We start from the raw sequence: 20,457 nt of genomic DNA, 5'->3' as shown, positions 1-20,457 counted from the left end.
TCAAATTTTCAATATAATTAGAATGTCTAAAGACACACTTTATTATAAAGATACAAATTGAATAGAAATGAAGATGTATTTTCAATTTCTGAGGAGATGAAAATTGCTCAACCATCAACTTTTCTTTCAAATTGATATTGCTATTGGTTTTTTTTTCAATTAAGAAAATTAATAGCTTTTGAAATCAAAATTCCTCAGGTGAGAAAAGATTGATTCAAGTGACTTTACCTTGGATTGGGAGAATCCTGTTTGATCTTGCAAATACATTTTTTACATCCAAACAAAGAAATTTTACATTAGCTTCACAAAGTCTTCGCCTTTATTTGAAACGATTTCCAACTTCATGTAAAATTTCCTAAAACTCTTATGTAAATGGATCGCTGTTAAATTTAAAATAATTTCTTTCCCATGTTTCTCTTCAATATGAATAACTCTGAACATATTATTGTATAATCACCTTTAATTATATTTTTTGAGAAATGCTAATCCCATTGGTTCCATGAATTATACTTTTTTATTTTTTATTTATAATTATTCAATATGTATGATAAAAATGTATACAGGTAAATTGACTCAAATGAATTTCGTATATTGGTGCAGTTGATACCTTTGAAAAATAATATTTCTCTTGAATTTTGATTTCAACAGCTATTATTTTTACAACAATCTGAATAAATTTGACTATTTGCAAGAAAATTGTCGAATGGTTGAGTCATCTTTGCTGAAATATGTGATTTTCTTTTTTGAGATTTTGAATAAATTTGATCTTGTTGTTCTGTATGTCAGCAGTTAGAATGTATTTGTATACTTAACTTGGTTCTCACACTATGATCTGCATTTAAGTACAAAATTATCCTTAATTTTACTTCACAAAATTTTGCATTTAATTGTACATTCCGTGATACTTATTACACGATAAAACTTGGCACTATGTATTGACTTGCATGAGATAAACCTTATCTTACACCTTGTTTTAAATTTTAGTATTAATAGCTAAAAATCCCTTATTTTTATGAAAAGTACTTTCCGAAAATCATTTAATCTATGACTTTAAGATGGCATATAAAAAAATTGCATTGAACTCGCATCTAAATGGATGAATAAACCTATTTTAGAAATCTATGTAACTTCTAAACATTTTTTCCCATAATTAATAGCTGCAAGTTATGGTATTATTGCTTGTGTTATATTTTTGGAAATCTCAGATGACTGTCATAATGGGACATTGAATGATATAAACTGTAGAAATGAGTTAACAACTAAAAATGAAAATACATATTTTAACAATGTAATACTCAACTAATTTTATCATTGCGATAATTTCTGGTAGTATAATTCTTTTATTATTATCAATATGTTAGATTTTATAAATTTAGAATTAGATAGTTATAACAAGTTTGTCACCTTTTCTCATTATTGACGTACTAACTCTTACATAATCCATTTAGATGCCAAGTTGGGTGATGTGACAGAAGAAAAAGTTGTGGATACTGACGTAGAGGAACAGTTCTCTCCCCTTCCCCCTAAAACTTCAGACAGACCAACTTTTTCCTTCTCTGAATCACCTGTTGATTCTGTTTCTCCTACTTATATCCAAGAGGAACTACCTGTCTCCCCTGTACAAGACTCCTTGCCTGTAACGGGGAGTATATCTGTAGGCGTGTCTCCGTCCGAGTTTATACTGGAAGAAGACGAGCATCTGGAACATGACCAGCGACATTTTAAAACAATAGAGCAACCAGTGAAAGACAAAAAAGATGTCAGTGAAGAGAGAGAAGAAAGAACGGAAACACAAATGACATGTACTGAAATTAAATCAACAGACATCTGTAGATCAAAGGAAGTTATAATTAAACAAGACAGTATGTTTTCAGATTCATTTGATGAACCAGTATCTGATGAAAGGAAAGACCAGCTTCATGATATGGCATTTGAAAATTATGCTTTCAGTGAAGAAGACACTGAATTAGAACAGATAACTAAACAGCCACCATCTAAGGGATCCGGCAGAGAAATTTCCCCAGAAGACCTTAGAGAGTCATTTAATGAGTTCAGTTTTAATGAAAACCAATTACTAGAACTTAAAGCAGATCTGAAGAAAACTGGACAGCAAGGTTTGTATGAAGCCAAAAAAGATGAGTATGCTCAAACTCATCGTACACCTAGCGATGATAGCTATAAAATAGAACCTGCTCTGAATGAGGCAGACGAGGATGAAATGTTAGATGAAGCTGCAGGTGGTTTCCTAGCACCACAAGACAATCAACTTCCTGTGTTGACTCAATCTGATACCAGTACCGACAGTTCTGGTGGTGTATATGATGAGACAACAGGTACATTTACAAGAGAACCATGGGAAGTAGCTCAACAGTTCAAACGTCAATTTTCTGATCCATTTAAAGAACAAGAAGACGAGCCCTCTTCATCACATATTCAAACGGCTCAATCAATAGACATGGGCAGCTTCTATAGACAAGAACGAATAGACATATCAGGAATATCAGAGTATACAGGAAGTGATGAAACAATCTGTTCTTCATATCGCAAATTATCACAAATGTTTCATAGTGAACCACATGACCAGATATCAGAAACCCATGACAAAACTGTCATATCTAGTATCCTGGAAAGTAGGAAGTATGAGTTAGAGATGCTGCAGAGATCTGAAACAGAGGCTGAAGTAGAATCTGCAGAGGTTGCTGTTCAGTTCCCAGAATCCTTTGTTCTTAACATGCCTGGTTCAGAAAAAAGAGGTGCATCAACTGAATGTTTGATATCAGATGTACTTTATGGGAGAACTGATGATGTTTCTGGTGAAGATCTATTTGCCAGGGAAGATGTAACCACCGACACTTCTCTGACTCCAGTGACAGAAAATGTACCATTAGAGACAGAGGTTGTGAGTAGAATATCAAGGATTGCTCAGGAGGAGTTATTACAGGAATCTTCTGATGAACGTGATAGATCAATATCCCCATCGATTGACAGTGATGATATGCAGGATGAATGTACACCACAGGAACGACCTTCAAATTTTGCATCTGGGAAATTCCCCATGGGTTTAACCCATTTTGGGAAAAACCTTGCAGACAATGAGATTTATGAGTCTTCCGAAACAGGTGGCGATACAACAGAGGAAAAATTATCTCCCATTGAAGAAACACCAACTGATGAATTCCCAGAGGAACAGGAGGAACAGGATGAAAGTCAGATTCCTACTACAGAAAAACGAGTTACATTCCAAACTGACAATCAACATTTACAGTCATTATCTAGTGAGGAATTAATCAAAACATCTACTTCCTCATCAGAAATGGAACCAACTCTGTTGGCAGCTTCATATGATTTGGAGTCAGGTCATGTTTCCAGAGTAGTAACCACTTATGATGTGTCTCCTGATTCGGTGGAGAAGCAGTTTCCAGTCCCTGCCATGACTAAAGCCATATTATCTAGTCCTGAAGATGATGTCTTTGAAGAAGAATCACATAGTGATGTAGCAAGCCCAAACTTGTTGGTAGTATCACCTAGAGGAAAGCAACAACCACTTCAAGTTTCAAGTTCTACTGAGTCGTATGTCCCATCACCTCCTGCTCCTACACCAAAAGATGCTACAAATGGACATGATATACAGCCAGATCTAGAGGGAGCAGCCATCAAACTTCAAGATACATTTGCTGAGCAGGAAACTGAAGCTCAATCAAAATCAGAAACAGAGGTAGTGACAGAACAAGAAATTGTTCAGATTGATTCAGTGGAACAAGAATTAGATGAAGAACCCAGTTCTCCATTTGAACTAGTATCAGATACAGAACTAGTAGGTTTTAAAGATTACATGGAAGAGTATGAAAAAGTACAAATGCTTAGGTCATCAGAATCAATGGCAACATCTAGTAGTTTTACAGATGTTGGAGAAATGGACAAATCAGGACAATCACTAGAGATCATCAGTCCTTTGTGTTCCACTAAAGGGGAAGCAACTCCAGCTCAATCCTATGACAAGAGTGAATCATCATTCGAACATTCCTCACCAATCAGCAGTGAAGCCAGTGAGAAAGGCATAGGATCCCCATTTGATATTCCACAGATGGCAGAGTTTTCTAATCTTTTACCAGATCTTACAGAAACACCGGCTATAGTCAATGAAGAACAAACACAAGAAAAGACAGTTCAGTTACCTAATGGTCCAACCGAAGTAGAATACAGCCCTACTATAGATTTAGATTACAGCTATGGTGGGGAAGCCTCAGCTAGTCAAACAGAGGAAATTCAACAAATTCAAACAATGTCACCAACACCAGTACAGCAAACTGAATCAATTGTTCAGGAAGAGTCAGTTGTCCAGGAAGCAGAAGGTCAACAAGATGTTGACATTCCACCGAGAGAAAATATGATGATTGAATCTAATACAGAAGGAATGATGGAGTCGATACCAGGACAGGATCGGTTATTGATGTCAGATCAGACATTGTATGGATTGGACATGCCATCAGAAGAAAGTGGTCTGCATTCTTTATCAACATCACTTCTTGAAACATCAGTGAAACATGATACCGAAGCAGACTTGGATTCGGTTAGCTACTCTGTAGGTTTGACATCCCAAGGTGATGAGGAAGCCTCTGATCAAAGTGAAAGTAGAGATATCACCATGAGAACAAGTGATCAAATTACCATGGAATTAGTACTCACAGAACAGACTCAGACTGAGACAGTGGGACAGTATGCTAGAAGTCCTGGTGAAGTTTATCCAGGCAAAAGAGCATTGCAGTTGTCTGACATTGAACAACAGAGAAGTCTGGAAAAAGAGGCTGAGATGGAAATATTAGTAAGATCTTCAGAAGATTTAGAGGACTTATTAGACGACAAAACAGTTGATCCAGATTTAGATGAGGAAATTGCTGAGATATCAAAGCATTATCAAGAACAAGAAATGCCTGTAGCTATATGTAAGACAAATGAATTAGGAGCCATATGTATGTTGGAGGAAGGAGATCTTGAGGTTAAGTCTATGGATGATCTTCAGAGGCCAGTATCAAGTGAATCTTATTTTTCACAGTTAGATTTTGCTGAAGGAGATGACGATGAGAGCCAGGAATTGTTTGATTTAAGAATTGATTCTGCGGATTTGGAAAGGCCAGTAACTCCAACACCAGTAGATCAGAAACAACATACTTTCCATGATGAGGGAGACAATGAAGAGGAAGATGATGAAGATATTGAGGAAGCTGCTGAAGAATTGGTAGATTCTGTAATACATGAAGCATATAGTCGTGTTCATAGAGACGAGAACTCTAACAGCTCCGAAGTAGTTGATGAACAGATTGTAAAGTCAGTAGAATCTCTTGAAGAAAAAGACGAAGTGCCAAATCTTACCACTGTACAAGTTACTGGTCCAAGATTAATTAGGCAGCTATCAGAGGACATACCAGAAATAACAATTACACAACATTTGCATGAAGAGGAGAGCTCAGATGAAGAAAAATACTTATCTTGTTATAAAGTGGAACCAGAAGTACAAACAAAAAGTAGAGAAGAAACAGAAAGTAAGCATTTTGTTGAAGAAGAGGAACTGATATCTGCAAGCCAATCACAACAAATAATGGCTGAAATTCATGGGCAAGGAATTACTGCCACTTGTATCCCTGAAGAAGATGAGGAAGTGGAAGAAGAAATTTTACCTCAAGCTATACAGCCTGTGGCTTCACGAAGACCAGATAGAGACTATACTGATTTTGGACCTACATGTATACCCGAAGAGGAAGACATTGAAGAAGATGACATGAAAGTTGAAACAGTATCAAAGTCATCAGCCACTAGACCCTTACAAGTATTCCCATACCCTGGAGTTGATTTGACAGATTCAAAGAAAGTCTCTTCAACAAAACAAACCACATCATCAGAGTTTGATTCCAAACATTATCAGGAGTCTGTTTCAAGCAGTTCCTACAGTTACTCTGAAGCCAGACAAACCACACATATAGAAACTGCCGTTACATCATCTGTGTCACATGATCTTGTGTCCTTAGAACTAAGTATTAATCAAGGTGACAAAGGTCATGAAGATATTGATGCAGAACCCCTTGAAGACTATAAAGTAGGAGTACCTGATGATGAAGATGACAAAATAGAACCAAATTCAGAAGATCATTTTTTTGAGTTAGCCTCTGGTGTTGATACACTCACTGACAGCATAGATCCCCAAACAGAACTGACTGAATCAAAACCAGAGGACATTGGTGCTGAAACTCCTACCGATAACGAATTCAAAAGTATTGTACCTGATGAACCTATAATTGAATCACATGACACTGGTCTCCATGACGATGCAGGAGACTCTTCAAGTATTGACAGTTTTACAACAGTTGTAGCTGCTGAGGAGCAGGAAGATGACGATGAAAAAGCAGATAAACGAATGGATGATTTTAGTTCTATGACATCATCTTTTCATTCTGATATTCAAGGACCTGAAGAAGAAATACATGAAGTTTCAGGTCCATTAGTTGACTGGGGACAGGAACCCTTATTTGACCTTGAAAGTGGAGCTTTTCCTGTAGAGGAAAAACCAGTGACTGCCAGCAAGCTCATTCCTGTTACTGTTAAACATGAAAAAACAACTGAAGATACAAAATATAAGAAGCAAGAACACGAGGATAAATCAAAAATTGAAACAGAAGCCTTAAAACGAAAATTGTTGGAATTAGAGGTAAAACATGAGCAACTCATACAAGAAGAAAAGGAGGATGAGGACTATGGAGAGGGACCTTTGATAGAGTGGGGTCCACGAGAGGAAGATGGCAGTGAATCGTCATTTGAAAGTGATAGGTATGAATATATAGATAAAACAGCATTATCAATTATAACAGAAATATCGGATGAAGATAAATTTGAGATGATAGACAAGGATGACATGATGTCAGAATCTCTATCTGATCGACCTTACAGTTCACCAGATTATCCTCCACCTAGTCCAGGCAACTTCAAAAGTAAAAGTGGTGAGAAAGATGATATATCTATTACTTCTTCGCTGTTGGAGTTTGAGAGGCTAGAACAAGAGATTGAACAGGGTGCATCTCGTGGTTCTATAGAAACTGACAAAGACAGTCAAAAAGGATCCGGGGATGATCGACTCAGAGATGATATTTCCATTACTTCATCTGTAGCTGAGTTTGAACGATTTGAGCGAGAACTTTGTCAGTCTAGCTCTACTAGCTCAGTTGAAAAAATACCATCCTCTGATAGTAAAAGTAGTGACATTGAAGGATCAAGGTCTTCTCTAGCTGAAGTTGAAAAATTAGACCAAACAATTGAAGAGAGACGTATCTCTGTAGAAAGTTACAAACAGAGGAGTGAGACTTCTTCAATGGCTTCACTAATTGAGTTTGAAAAAATAGAACAAGAGCTTCAAATGGCTGAAGAACTTGAGGCTGAAGCACAAAAGATTGTTTCAATATTGGAGGCAGGGACTTTACTATCCAAACAACAATACGAAAGTCAGACTGACAGCATATCAGAGGAGAAAACATTAATCAAAGACAGGGATATTGATAACGATTCTATTGATGGCAAAGATGAATTAGAAGATTCTCTTGGAGACAAAAAATCACAGAAAGATAAAAGTCAGGAAGATGATGAAGATTCATTAGATGGTGAATCAGACATAACCTCTATGACCTCCAGTGTAGTAATGGTGGGAGGAGACTTGATGTCAACATCAAACATTTCTCAGGCATCGCAGACATCACAAAAATCTTCAAAAAGCTCATCAAAAGAATCAGATTCATTACGGGATGATTCTCTGATGAAAATATCTACTGATTCTTTAGGAGAACAGTTTGGTTTCAAACCTCACAAAGATAAATATGATAATGACTCTTTGCTTGATATGGAAGGGGTCATGGAAAGGTCAACTGACTCACTGGAAAATGAGCAAAAGGTTGAAACTGATTCACTTCAAGGTGCTGAAGATGTCATGCAGACATCTGGTGATTCATTAGAAGATCAGCTAACTGGTTCAGACAAACATGAAAGTATTATGGAATCTTCCTTCTACAGTATTACAAGTTCAAACTTTTCAAGGTCATCAGCAGACACTATGAGGTCAGCTGGGTCAAAAAGTGACTCAAGTACTGATATAATGCAGGTTTCAAAAGAATCATTGGAAAATAGAAAGAAAAGAGAGAAAAATTGGTTAATAGATAATTACCATAGCTATAAAACAACAGGTATTGGCAGTCCTTTTATAGATTACCAAGGCAACGTAGAACCTGAACTCACAAGTTTTCATATAGAAGATAATTATGAATTCTCATCAAAACAATCAGATTGTAGTGAAGATACCCCAATCACACCAAAACCATTTACATGGGGACCTTATGAGGAGAGAAAAAGAATTTACACCATGGCAGAATGGGAAGCCATGAAGGAAGAAAAGAGAAGAGCTTCAATTACAACAAAACTGGAGAAAGATGATGACGATGATGATGATGACACTAAAACTGATACCAAAGATAAAACTACCACTGTGATAACCTCAAAAAAATCCTCTAGCCAAACTGTTACTTCTTACTCCTCCTCCTCCTCCTCCTCTCACCAAACGTGGTCTACTGACAGTACTAACAAAGGTATATAGTCTTACTAATGTTGTTTTTATGGTTGGTCCAATGTTCTCCTTCATGTTATCATTCATACTGGCACCATTGTCAACCATTTACATATCCATACTGACACCATTGTCAACCACTTACATATTTATACTGACACCATTGTCAACCATTTACATATCCATACTGACACCATTGTCAACCACTTACATATTTATACTGACACCATTCTCAACCATTTACATATTTATACTGACACCATTGTCAACCATTTACATATAACAATCTTGAAATATCATATTCTTTTCACTCTCTCTACCTAAAAAAGATTATTCCTTTTTCATAAAAACTTGTATACCAAATTGAAATTTATTCTTCTTTTCTCTCTCTCCCTCTCTCTCTCTCTCTCTCTCTCTCTCTCTCTCTCTCTCTCTCTCTCTCTCACTCTCTCTCTCTCGTGCTGTGAAACAGATTTGCAGGCATACTCCTCTGTCATCATTGTTTTAAACCCGAGCTATTAGGTAAAATAGTCTTGGTCTTGTAAAAATCAAGAAATATATTGTTTTCACTCCATCTAAGTCTCCTTCATGAACCCATCCATGTCATAACATATTAATACCTTTCTCTTGGTGGTACTACTATGGTCTTCATTCTTTCAAGCATTCTCAACTTTTTGCCATTATTGATAGATTGTATTTCATAATTGATTCACTAATTTAATAATTACATTTAGATTTTGTAAGGAACATTGGACCAATCAAAACGAAGTGCATGTCTGTAATGCTTTATATATAATGTATAGTTATATTTATTTCCTTGATATTTAGCTTTCATTGTCCTAAGTTTTTTCTCTGTCCATAGTATATATATATATTGATTTAGCAGCATTCAGTGTTATACGTTTTGTTTCATTGATAGGTATTTAAAAAAGAATTGAAGATAATTACTTTTGTTTTTATTTTGTCTTTAGTAATTTTAGAAAATAATGTACTTGCAGAAGCTTTTTGTTGTCATGGTTCCTCCAAGGTCTCTGATTTGACAATCAGCTCTAATAGAATATTTAAAATAATATTGAATTAAAATATTTTTTTTAACATAGAAAAAGGGAAATTTGCATACATTTGAGATATCAGAAATGTGAGAAATGGTAATTTCGCCCCTGTTACATGTTTAGTGAATATGTAGACAATTACAAAACATTTTATTGTGTAGCTGCATATTGTTCCCTGTAGAATGTAACCAAATGTTTAATTGTGATACTCTGCTGTAATGCAGTATCATTCCTAAATCACCATTGTTAGACAGACATTATACTTGCATCATTTTAAAACTTTTTTCCATACAGTGAAAGAGTTATTTTACAAATAATGATGATTATTTCCCTTTGTAGAATTTAAAATGATTTAGGAAATTTATTTTTGTTAAGTTATGGATGTGAAATCCCTGCATAATTCTATGAATCTGTATTCCTTTAAAACATCATTAATCAAATTCAATAGTAAAATATGTAAACTTCACAGAGAAATGTCTATCCATACCCCTTGATAACAGATAGAAGTATATCGAGTGCCATATATAACTTGGTTACTCAAGGATTAGATTAAGATTAAATGATAATATTTGGTACTTTATAATTTGTATTTGATTATGTTTGCTGTAAGGAAGAACTCATTTAGTAAAAGATTCATAAGGAAGAACTCATTTAGTAAAAGATTCATAAGGAAGAACTCATTTAGTAAAAGATTCATAAGGAAGAACTCATTTAGTAAAAGATTCATAAGGAAGAACTCATTTAGTAAAAGATTCATAAGGAAGAACTCATTTAGTAAAAGATTCATATCATTGGTGAATATTTAAACTAATGCATTTGGATTTAAGAAAGTTTTCAAGCGTGAAATTTTGTCCAAAACTAAAAAAAATCTTCTTTAATATTTTTCACTTTAATTTACTTATGTTTAAGTAAATTTTATATTTTTTATACTATATTTTTGCATGTGTGTTGTATACTATTTATTGTTAGATATATTGTAATGTATATCAGTTTATATATTATATTGATAGTGTGCTTAAATTCTTACTAAATAGGTTTTCAAGGAAATATATTTGTATACAAATGAAAAGGAACTTTCAATTCTATTCTTAAATATTAACTAAAATACATGTGATTTTAACTTAAGATATAAATAGATTTTTGTGATATATTGTTAATATAGAAAATATATTTTTTTTTACTCTAATGAAGAGTAAATTACAGAAACCTTAGACTTGGTTGATAAAAAGTATCGACTTTAAAAATCTTCTGAACAATTTCAGACCAGAGAGAGGCATTTGAAAGAGAAAAGGCTTCAGAAATACCTATACAAATTAAAGGTGATTCTTGTGTTGTAGGGATGTTGTTATACTCTGTTATTTTTATTATTACTCTGTTTCTGTTGAGGATAAAGACATTGTTATGTTTCTTTATATTTCTTGATATTTTTCTTACATTGGAATTTTTCATTGTTTTTTCTTTTCATTAATCTCATTATTCTTTATTTTATAATTTTGTTTACATCCGAGGAATCTATTTATTCTTTGTATTTTGTTTTATATGTCTGAAGCTCGAACCCCATTTTGTATTTACTGACCCCATATATATCGTATTAGGTCACTAGCAAACTGTGTAACGAATTTATCTTACCAACTGTCTTAACATGTGCCATTTATACTAGTGGTCTATCAAAGCAATCAAGTCTTCAATATTAAGAACCTTCTTTCATTGGTCTATACAAAAACAAATGCCAACGATAACAACTTGTTACTTTTAATGTGTTTTCTGCATTTATTTCAAATGTTCATCATCAATTTCTTTATCTGTTGTCCTGGCAAAACGTTTCAGATTTTTCATCAACACCATTGTTGCTTTATGTTGTATTCTTTTTACTGAATACTGACCAAGCATTTTAAAGCATTATTCAGTAGTTTGATTTCTAATTATTAAGTAAAATGCCAAACGTAAGACATTAACAAAATAAATTTTACAAAATGCAGTAAACCAAAAGCACCTAGTTTTTATGTGTTTTATTTAAACAGCAAGATTACACTCTATAGATGATGATGATGGTACTGATGAAAATGTTATAACGGAACATCCTGAGTTATTACAGGGCATACCAGAACATTTCAGTAGGAGTCCCGGGGAATATGATATAACAGAACACCCTGAGTTATTACAGGGCATACCAGAACATTTGGGTGGAAGCCTCAGGGAATATGAAATAACAGAACATTTGGGTAGGAGTTCTCAGGAATATGATATAGTTATTACAGGGTATATCAGAGCATTCGGGTAGGAGTCCCAGGATATGATATAACGGAACATCCTGAGTTATTACAGGGCGTACCAGAACATTTGGGCGGGAGTCCTGGGGAATATGATATAACGGAACATCCTGAGTTACTGTGGATTCATTTATTTTCGTGGGTATCAATTTTCGTGGATTGAGAAAAACTTGCATTTTTGTTGATATTTGAATTCGTGGTTTTGCCAATCTCTGCATACAAAGCCTATAGAAAATTTGTAATTCGTTGGACATCTGAATTCGTGGTTCACCTGTACCCACGAAATCCACAAAAATTGGTATCCAACGAATAATAATGAATCCACAGTATTACAGGGCATACCAGAACATTTCAGTAGGAGTCCCGGGGAATATGATATAACAGAACACCCTGAGTTATTACAGGGCATACCAGAACATTTGGGTGGAAGCCTCAGGGAATATGAAATAACAGAACATTTGGGTAGGAGTTCTCAAGAATATGATATAGTTATTACAGGGTATATCAGAGCATTCGGGTAGGAGTCCCGGGATATGATATAACGGAACATCCTGAGTTATTGCAGGGCGTACCAGAACATTTGGGCGGGAGTCCTGGGGAATATGATATAACAAAACATCCTGAGTTATTACAGGGCGAACCAGAGCATTCGGGTAGGAGTCCCGGGATATGATATAACGAACATCCTGAGTTATTACAGGGCGTACCAGAACATTTGGGCGGGAGTCCTGGGGAATATGATATAACAAAACATCCTGAGTTATTACAGGGCGAACCAGAGCATTCGGGTAGGAGTCCCGGGATATGATATAACGAACATCCTGAGTTATTACAGGGCGTACCAGAACATTTGGGTGGGAGTCCCAGGGAATATGATGTAACAGAACATCCTGAGTTAATACAGGGCGTACCAGAACATTTGGGTAGGAGTCACGGGGGAATATGATATAACAGAACATTTGGGTGGGAGTCACGGGGGAATATGATATAACAGAACATTTGGGTGGGAGTCACGGGGGGAATATGATATAACAGAACATTTGGGTGGGAGTCCCGGGGGAATATGATATAACAGAACATTTGGGTGGGAGTCATGGGGGAATATGATATAACAGAACATTTGGGTGGGAGTCCCGGGGAATATGATATAACAGAACATTTGGGTGGGAGTCACGGGGGAATATGATATAACAGAACATTTGGGTGGGAGTCCCGGGGAATATGATATAACAGAACATTTGGGTAGGAGTCCCGGGGAATATGATATAACAGAACATTTGGGTAGGAGTTCTATCATGTTTGTTATTGTTTTCCTTCATTCATACTTTATGTTACCTAATGTTATCTCTGTGTTTTGCTAGTATTTTATTTCATGTATTCACATTTGAGCAGGTTTTACTAGTGTCATTTATCTTTTAAAACATTTCAGCAGGTATTTGCGAATTTTTGTTTAATGTATAAAAAAGAATTGTAGGGGTAGGTTTTGTGAGTTTTTATGTCATTTATAAACATTTAAGTACCCATAATACATAGATCTATATATAAAATGGTGATTGATAATATTGTATATAAACACTCTAGCATTACTCATTTGTAGTTTCTGTCATATAAACATTGGAGCATTTTTCATTGATTTTTAAACCTTTCGACAATGGCTTGAATAAGCATTTTGGCAGGCTTTTCAATATTTTATTCAGAAATGTTTGAGAAGGATTTGCTTGTGTTATATGTCATGTATAGACATTTGACCAGGACTTCCTACTTTTTTTTTTATATGTGTTTTATATATGAGCAGAACTAGCTGGTGTTTTATATAGAGTGAACATTTGAATATGATGTCATAGGATTTCATATCATATGTAAATAATTTAGAAAGACTTGCCAGTGTTATAAAATTTTACTAGCGTTATAACTTGAGCAGGACTTGCCAGTGTTATCTTTTGAGCAGAATTGCCAGTATTATCTTTTGAGCAGAACTTGGCAGTGTTATCTTCTGAGCAGAACTTGCCAGTGTTATCTTTTGAGCAGAACTTGCCAGTTTTAAAATTTGAGCAGGACTCGACAGTTTTAACATTTAAACAAGACTTTGCCAAGGTTAACATTGCTACTTTTAACATTTGAACAAGACCTGCTGGAGTAATATTTGATTTTGTTCACACAATAGAGTAGCCATAGTTGAATATTGCCACAACATTTAGTTTTGTTTATGAATAACTTCAATATTAAATGCACAAATAAAAACCTCATGGAAAATGTTCCAAAAATAAAATTCACAAAAAAAGAATATCCTGCTAAAATTTATTTCAGTAGAAATTTGATTACTATTATAATCCTTCAGGAGACTGTTGTACTGTGATTGTCCAATATTTATATGTAATCTTCTTTCTTAAAATATTAGTTTTGTTGGTGGATGTTTACCAAATATTGTCACATTGTTGTATTTAAAACAGAAAAAAAACTAATTTTTCTAGTTAGTTGACATGATTCATATCTGAACATTATCATGAATATGCAAAATTATCCCCGGCTTAGTATATTTCTAGGATTCTGATTGGTTAACGCACGTCGTTACAAAACCCATAGCCCCTGGGTGTTGCTAACCCATATCCCCGGACGTTGCTACCCATTACATCGGGGAATTTCACGCGCGTTTTCCTTAGTTCCATGGTTGTTCCTTATGAAATATCGAATTCTGTAGATTTTCCATGATGTCTGTATAATTAAATATTAAATCCACTAACGATTTTATCTTATTATATCGATTATTTGCACTCATTTTAGTAAATGCATCACTATGCAGCCACATTGTCAATGAATGGTACTACTGACCTAGCTATGCAAATGACCCACGTTGACGTCACACCGTTTATGATGTAACTCTCACAACATTGCGCGCCAAATTCGACCCATTTCAGTTTCTCTGTCTCTAGTTTAAAAACGTCTTATATTTGTCTACCTGTAGGGTTCTACCAAAGGTAGTACCCTACACCCCGTTAAAAATATGTCAAATTCCCAAATTTCAATAAAAGATATTTAAAAAATGAAAAAAATCGTTGCTTTCACGTTTAACTTTGTGGTCGAATTTCTCTAAAAATCGCCAGATTTAGACTAAGACCAGGGATAAATTCGTTATCTACGTTCATATCCGTAGATATGGATATTTTAACACCCTTCAGTACCCTGTACACCCTTCGGCTGCGCCTCAGGGTGTACTTGGATACTTCAGGGTGTTAAAATATCCATATCTACGGATATGAACGTAGATAACTTATAATATTCCATCAAGGAAGTTTAAAGTGCTTTGTACAAGCCTTAGATATAGGTAGACCTGACTTTTTTATCTTTGATTTATGTTGAGTATAAATGATATTTAAATCTGAGACGATGAAATATTATTGGCTTAAATGTACAACACTGAAAACTATTCAGAAGTAGATATTACAAAGTACAGAAATGAAGGGGGTGATATGAAAATTAATTTACCATATTTTATTTCCCACTTTATATTTATATATTACTTTGTTTCACATTTTAAATATAAGATGAATCTTACAAAGGAAATATATTCCTGTTGAGACCTTTTTATTTGCTGATACATTTTTTTCCCATCATGTTTGAATTATCTACCCTACATCAAACTTTGCTCAGTCATAGGGATAGTTCTCAGTTACTTGTGGAGTCATATGGATGTTGAAATAGTTCCCTATTAAAGGTGTTATTTGTATTTTGTTAGCCCAGAAAAGTGGAGCTGATATTACAGAAGACAAGCCAGACAAAGGTTTGACGAGAGTGTTGTAACAAATGTCAATGTCTCGTGTCCTTATTTCTGCTTTATTGTAATGAAGAGGGATTCAAATGAACATTTTATCATTTAATTCTTTTGTGTTGGTAACATATGTTGTTATGTTTAATTTTTGGCTCTGTGATCTTTAGTTGATATTTGTAATATACTTAATTTTAGTTGTCAGCAACTATTTTGATATTTATAGATTATCGTTGGTTATCTCAACAAGATTGATTTTCTCGCTTGAGCTGGTAAGGCGAAAGCGAGAAAAGCAATCGAGTTGAGATGACCAATGATAATCTGTTTATCGCTATTTTACCTATGAAGACGTTGTTAATTTCCTTGACAATGCCACGTGTTCCCTTAGTTTCTAGCGATTTTTTTCATATCACTCGACTCCGCTGAGAACGGAAATTATCAGTCAGCAAGATCAAAGGAAAAATTCGTAAAATAGCGATAATTTTTTTATTTATAAATATGTTTTATGTGCATTGGAAACATTCATGATTAGAATTTAATGGAAAGAAAGCAAATGAAGTATAAATTCTGGACACAAAATCCTTTCATGGCTTTGACAAGGAAGGAGGGGAGCGGGGAGGTGGTCAACCTTGTGACCTGATGTGTTTTTAAAAGGACCTGCGACTCTTTATTATGTAAAAAAAACTGAGAATTAGATCAGTTTAGAACTGTAAACTTTGCTTTAAAGGTGGTTACTTGTGGCTATTTTTAAACATGACCTTGTGACTTAGGGGGGTACCCTACTAAAGCCTGATAAGAGAAGTTATCTGAAGAAAATATATGCCATCAAGGTAAAAATATGAGAGCATGAACCTCATGCATGGAGAAACTTTCTATGTCCTCCACACAGCAGTAGATCTGCCAATGTAATGGGGAAGAATGGATAGACTTGTAACAAATTATACATGCTTAAAGTGTGCAGTGCTGCTTTATTTATATATTTTTATTAACAGTTTTGAGTTATCTCCTTCCAACCAATCTATGAACTGTTACCTTTTTTATCACAAGAAAAATTTGGTATTAAAATAAGTAATGTGGATTCATTTATTTTCTTTGGTACCAATATTTGTTGATTAAGGAATAACTGTATTTCCATGGATACTTGATTTTGTCATTTGAAAAAATATGTAAACAAGCCTGTAACTAATTTTTATTTTGTTGAATAACAGCACTAAAGATTGTTGTTTACTTTTACAAACGAAATCAACAAAAGATAAGTATCCCACTAATGATAATAAATATCACATAGTTTCAAAATCAAGTTACTCATATATATTTCTGAACAAAACAATACTCATTTTTCTCTGCTATCTTAATGAAGATTCTCTTCAAATTAATGATACTTTAAAAGACGATGTATTGAACTCCATCTTTTACTGATAGTTATGTAAAACGTATATATTTGAACAGTGGACATACACAGTTGGGATGATTTGTGGGATTGATCTTTGGTTTTGCTGTTGGAGCATTAACTCTTGTTTGATCGAATATGCTGTTGTATTTAATTTGAACTGTATTTGTGCTGAAAATCTTTATGAATTTGTATGGTTGATGTGAATTTATTTTATGGAAAACAAATATGGTGGAGTTTAAAATGTAAATGCTTCAACATTAAGGTTTTAATCAGTATTATAAACTATTCCTTGAAAGATACATGTAGTGCATGCATGCTAAAACATTTACAACATATTTTCTGTGAAATATTTTTGAAATATTAAAAGTGAAAGATGTTTGGATCAGCTTCTTTATTTTAACACAACTACTTTTCATAATCGGAAATATCATTTAAATTCGTTTGCAAATAGATTCATTTCTAAGTATATAAAACAAATTTGAAAATAATTTTGTTTTTATTTATAGATGATGACCAGTCAGAAGGAGCTGAAGGAGGAGACGTGCAAAAAGCCAGGTAATTCATGACACAAAACCAAAAACAAAGTAATAGAGCTTTTATTGCTGTCCGTAATCTCAAAGTTACAGTGAATTTTTCTACATTTAGAAAGTTTAAAACCTCCCCTAATAAAAGGAGATGTTGGTTATATGTCCATGAGACAGCAACCCAATAACATAACCAGTAAACATCTAAAAGTCTTCAACAATGAGCAGTTGTCAATACAATATATCTAGCTCTATATTGTTTGAGTGAAAATAAACAAAGATCTGCATTCAATACCAAATTGTTCAAATAACATAAAACATTAAAGTATGATAATCACTGACAAGGATAAATAGAGTGAATTTATATAGCTTTTTCAAACAAAACCACTTTGTTTACTCTTTAGATTTATTGTATATTATTGTAACATAGTACAAACCATTGGCCATTGTACATATGTCTAAATCTGTGAAGTTAAACTTATTATTTCAAATGCTGTTAAGTCAATGGTTTTGTTTTCAGAATGGTGATGACAAAACAGATTCATACAACTACTGTACTAAAAGATGGACAAGAACACACAACTGTACACGAGGAAACAAATGTACAAGAAGATGATACTCCAGATGTTTTACGTGAGAGCATGCAGGGAATTATCGACCAGTTTATGGAGCAACCACCTCAACAGGAGAAACCAACATCACATGAAACTGAAATCTAATGAACACATGCCAAAGTCTGATTCTCCCAGTAGAAGACTGACTGATTTGTTCTTAACTTTGAGGCCCAATAAGGGATCTTATTACATTTTATCTTCTTGATTTTTTCATCCAAATGTTGAGAAACAATTTATCATTTAATCACAAAGATATAATAGGAAACTCATTTTACACAAATTGCTTCATAAAGGAATTATAAACAGTAAGATTTGGGATGCTTAATCATTGTAATCATTGTAATCAGTGTTTAGAAGGGCATAATCAGTAAAATCATTCTCCTGTGTCAAATATGTACCACTCTTCTGATTTGTAAATGTATTTGCTTGTCAAATATAGATCTGAATTTATTGTCATAATAATTCATTAGAGGGTATACAACTATTCATTGTATTGAGGTGCTATATTAATGATAGCTTAGAGGTGTTAATTTGGAAATGTGCATGTCATAAATATTTCTAAAAGTAGGTGTGTGTGTGCACTTGAATTGACCAATAGATATCATAGTTATATATGAAGGTTGTATTCCCTCAACTTTCGCTTTTGTTATTAGTATGTATGTTTTAGCATAGGTTATAATTATAAGTGATGTTAATTTTATATAAAATCATGTAAACTATTACATATTTTTATTGCCTTAACTTTTAGCTAAGTTATTAGTTTTGCTTAACATAAGATTGATTATCAATCAAACTGGTCTTTCGAGTTAAGCTATTAAGTAAATAATTAACCAGTCAGAAATGAACACGCATTCGATAGTTCTTGCCATTTAAAGCTTTTGTATTTGCCTAAAAATTTTTACCTACTTTTTACTTTTTAGTTAAACAAAGTTAAATGCATAGCACTCATAGTAATACTCCTTCCGTTTCGTAGATCCATTATTTTTTTTTTTGCTTTTTTATACACAATGAAGGATATATTAGGTGTAGATTGCATTTTAATTTCTCAAAGGTAAAAATCTGTCTGGCATTAAGATTTGAATAATCCATAGCTTTTTGCTATTTGTGTTTTCATTGAAGAATCAAAATAAGATCCATCAGAAATGTTGTTTTGTAAAACTGAATCGTGATTGGTGAATTATTGTTTAAATAAATAGCTTAAAAGTGTTATTTGTTTTCATTGTTCTTTTTGCTATTTTTTTTGTGTCAACCCTAATGGTAGGTCAATGATATTTGGTATGCAGTTGTATGAGCATTGGCACATCTCATTTCCATGGAGATTATTTGGCCTAGCCACTTCAGTCATGGTCTTTTGACTTTGAAACTTTTGCTTAGTGTTAATTTTGATAAGTATAAAAATAAGAAGATGTGGTATGATTGTCAATGAGACAACTATCCACCAGATACCAAATGACATAGATTACACAACTATAGGTTGCTGTATAGCCTCCAACAATGAGCAAAACCCATACTGTATAGTAAGTTGTAAAATGTAAAACAATTCAAACAAAAAAACCAACATCCTAATGTACAAACGTATGATAGGCAGTGAGCATCACAACCACTGCATTACATATAGTTGACTTGGGTCAAACAGTAGATATCATGTTTAAGAGAAGGCACACTTCATGCAGTCATATCAGGATGCATAACAATTGAAACTTTGAATTTGTAATCACAGAGTATGAATAAATGAAATACATGTCAATGAGACAGCCATCAGAAAATGAAACAAACTACACAATAAACATTACATTGTTTTTTTATGCCCCCGCCGTAGCGTACGTGCGTCCCAAAATTGGTTTCCGTTCTCTAACTTTAGTTTGCCTCAACCAAATGTTATGAAACTTATACACAATGCTTATTACCACAAAACACAGATCAAGTTTGAATATTGGTGGCATCACTTTAACCATTCTAGAGTTATGCCCCTTTACAAATGGAAAAATTGCTAAATTTTTTTGTTTCCGTTCTATAACTTCAGTTTGCCTCAACCAAATGTTATGAAACTTATACACAATGCTTATTACCACAAAACACAGATCAAGTTTGAATTTTGGTGGCGTCACTTTTACCATTCTAGAGTTATGCCCCTTTATAAATGGAAAAATTGCTGAATTTTTTCGTTTCCGTTCTTTAACTTTAGTTTGCCTCAACCAAATATGAAACTTATACACAATGCTTATAACCACAAAACACAGATCAA

At 33.9% G+C, this 20,457-nt stretch overlaps 1 protein-coding gene across 50 annotated transcripts in view; it reads left to right on the top strand.

Annotated features, from left to right (window-relative positions):
- LOC127708564 (ankyrin-2-like) overlaps positions 1-19,421 on the top strand; it is a 192,752-nt gene extending 173,331 nt beyond the window's left edge. For 49 of the 50 annotated variants that reach the window (XM_052213477.1, XM_052213528.1, XM_052213491.1 and 46 more), the window contains 5 exons: positions 1,449-8,618; positions 10,911-10,967; positions 15,652-15,696; positions 17,581-17,629; positions 18,119-19,421. In XM_052213477.1, coding sequence (XP_052069437.1) covers positions 1,449-8,618; positions 10,911-10,967; positions 15,652-15,696; positions 17,581-17,629; positions 18,119-18,317 — 7,520 coding nt within the window. In that variant the 3' untranslated portion in view covers positions 18,318-19,421. The remainder of the gene's footprint in view (positions 1-1,448; positions 8,619-10,910; positions 10,968-15,651; positions 15,697-17,580; positions 17,630-18,118) is intronic. The other variant, XM_052213484.1, reaches the window with a different exon arrangement.
- Positions 19,422-20,457: the final 1,036 nt, after the last annotated feature.

Source organism: Mytilus californianus, unplaced genomic scaffold (assembly GCF_021869535.1).
Source record: "Mytilus californianus isolate M0D057914Y unplaced genomic scaffold, xbMytCali1.0.p SCAF_7, whole genome shotgun sequence".
NCBI classification, from domain to species: domain Eukaryota; kingdom Metazoa; phylum Mollusca; class Bivalvia; order Mytilida; family Mytilidae; genus Mytilus; species Mytilus californianus.
The sequence above is the reverse complement of the archived record's forward strand: the minus strand, read 5'-3'. Positions and strand labels throughout refer to the sequence as shown.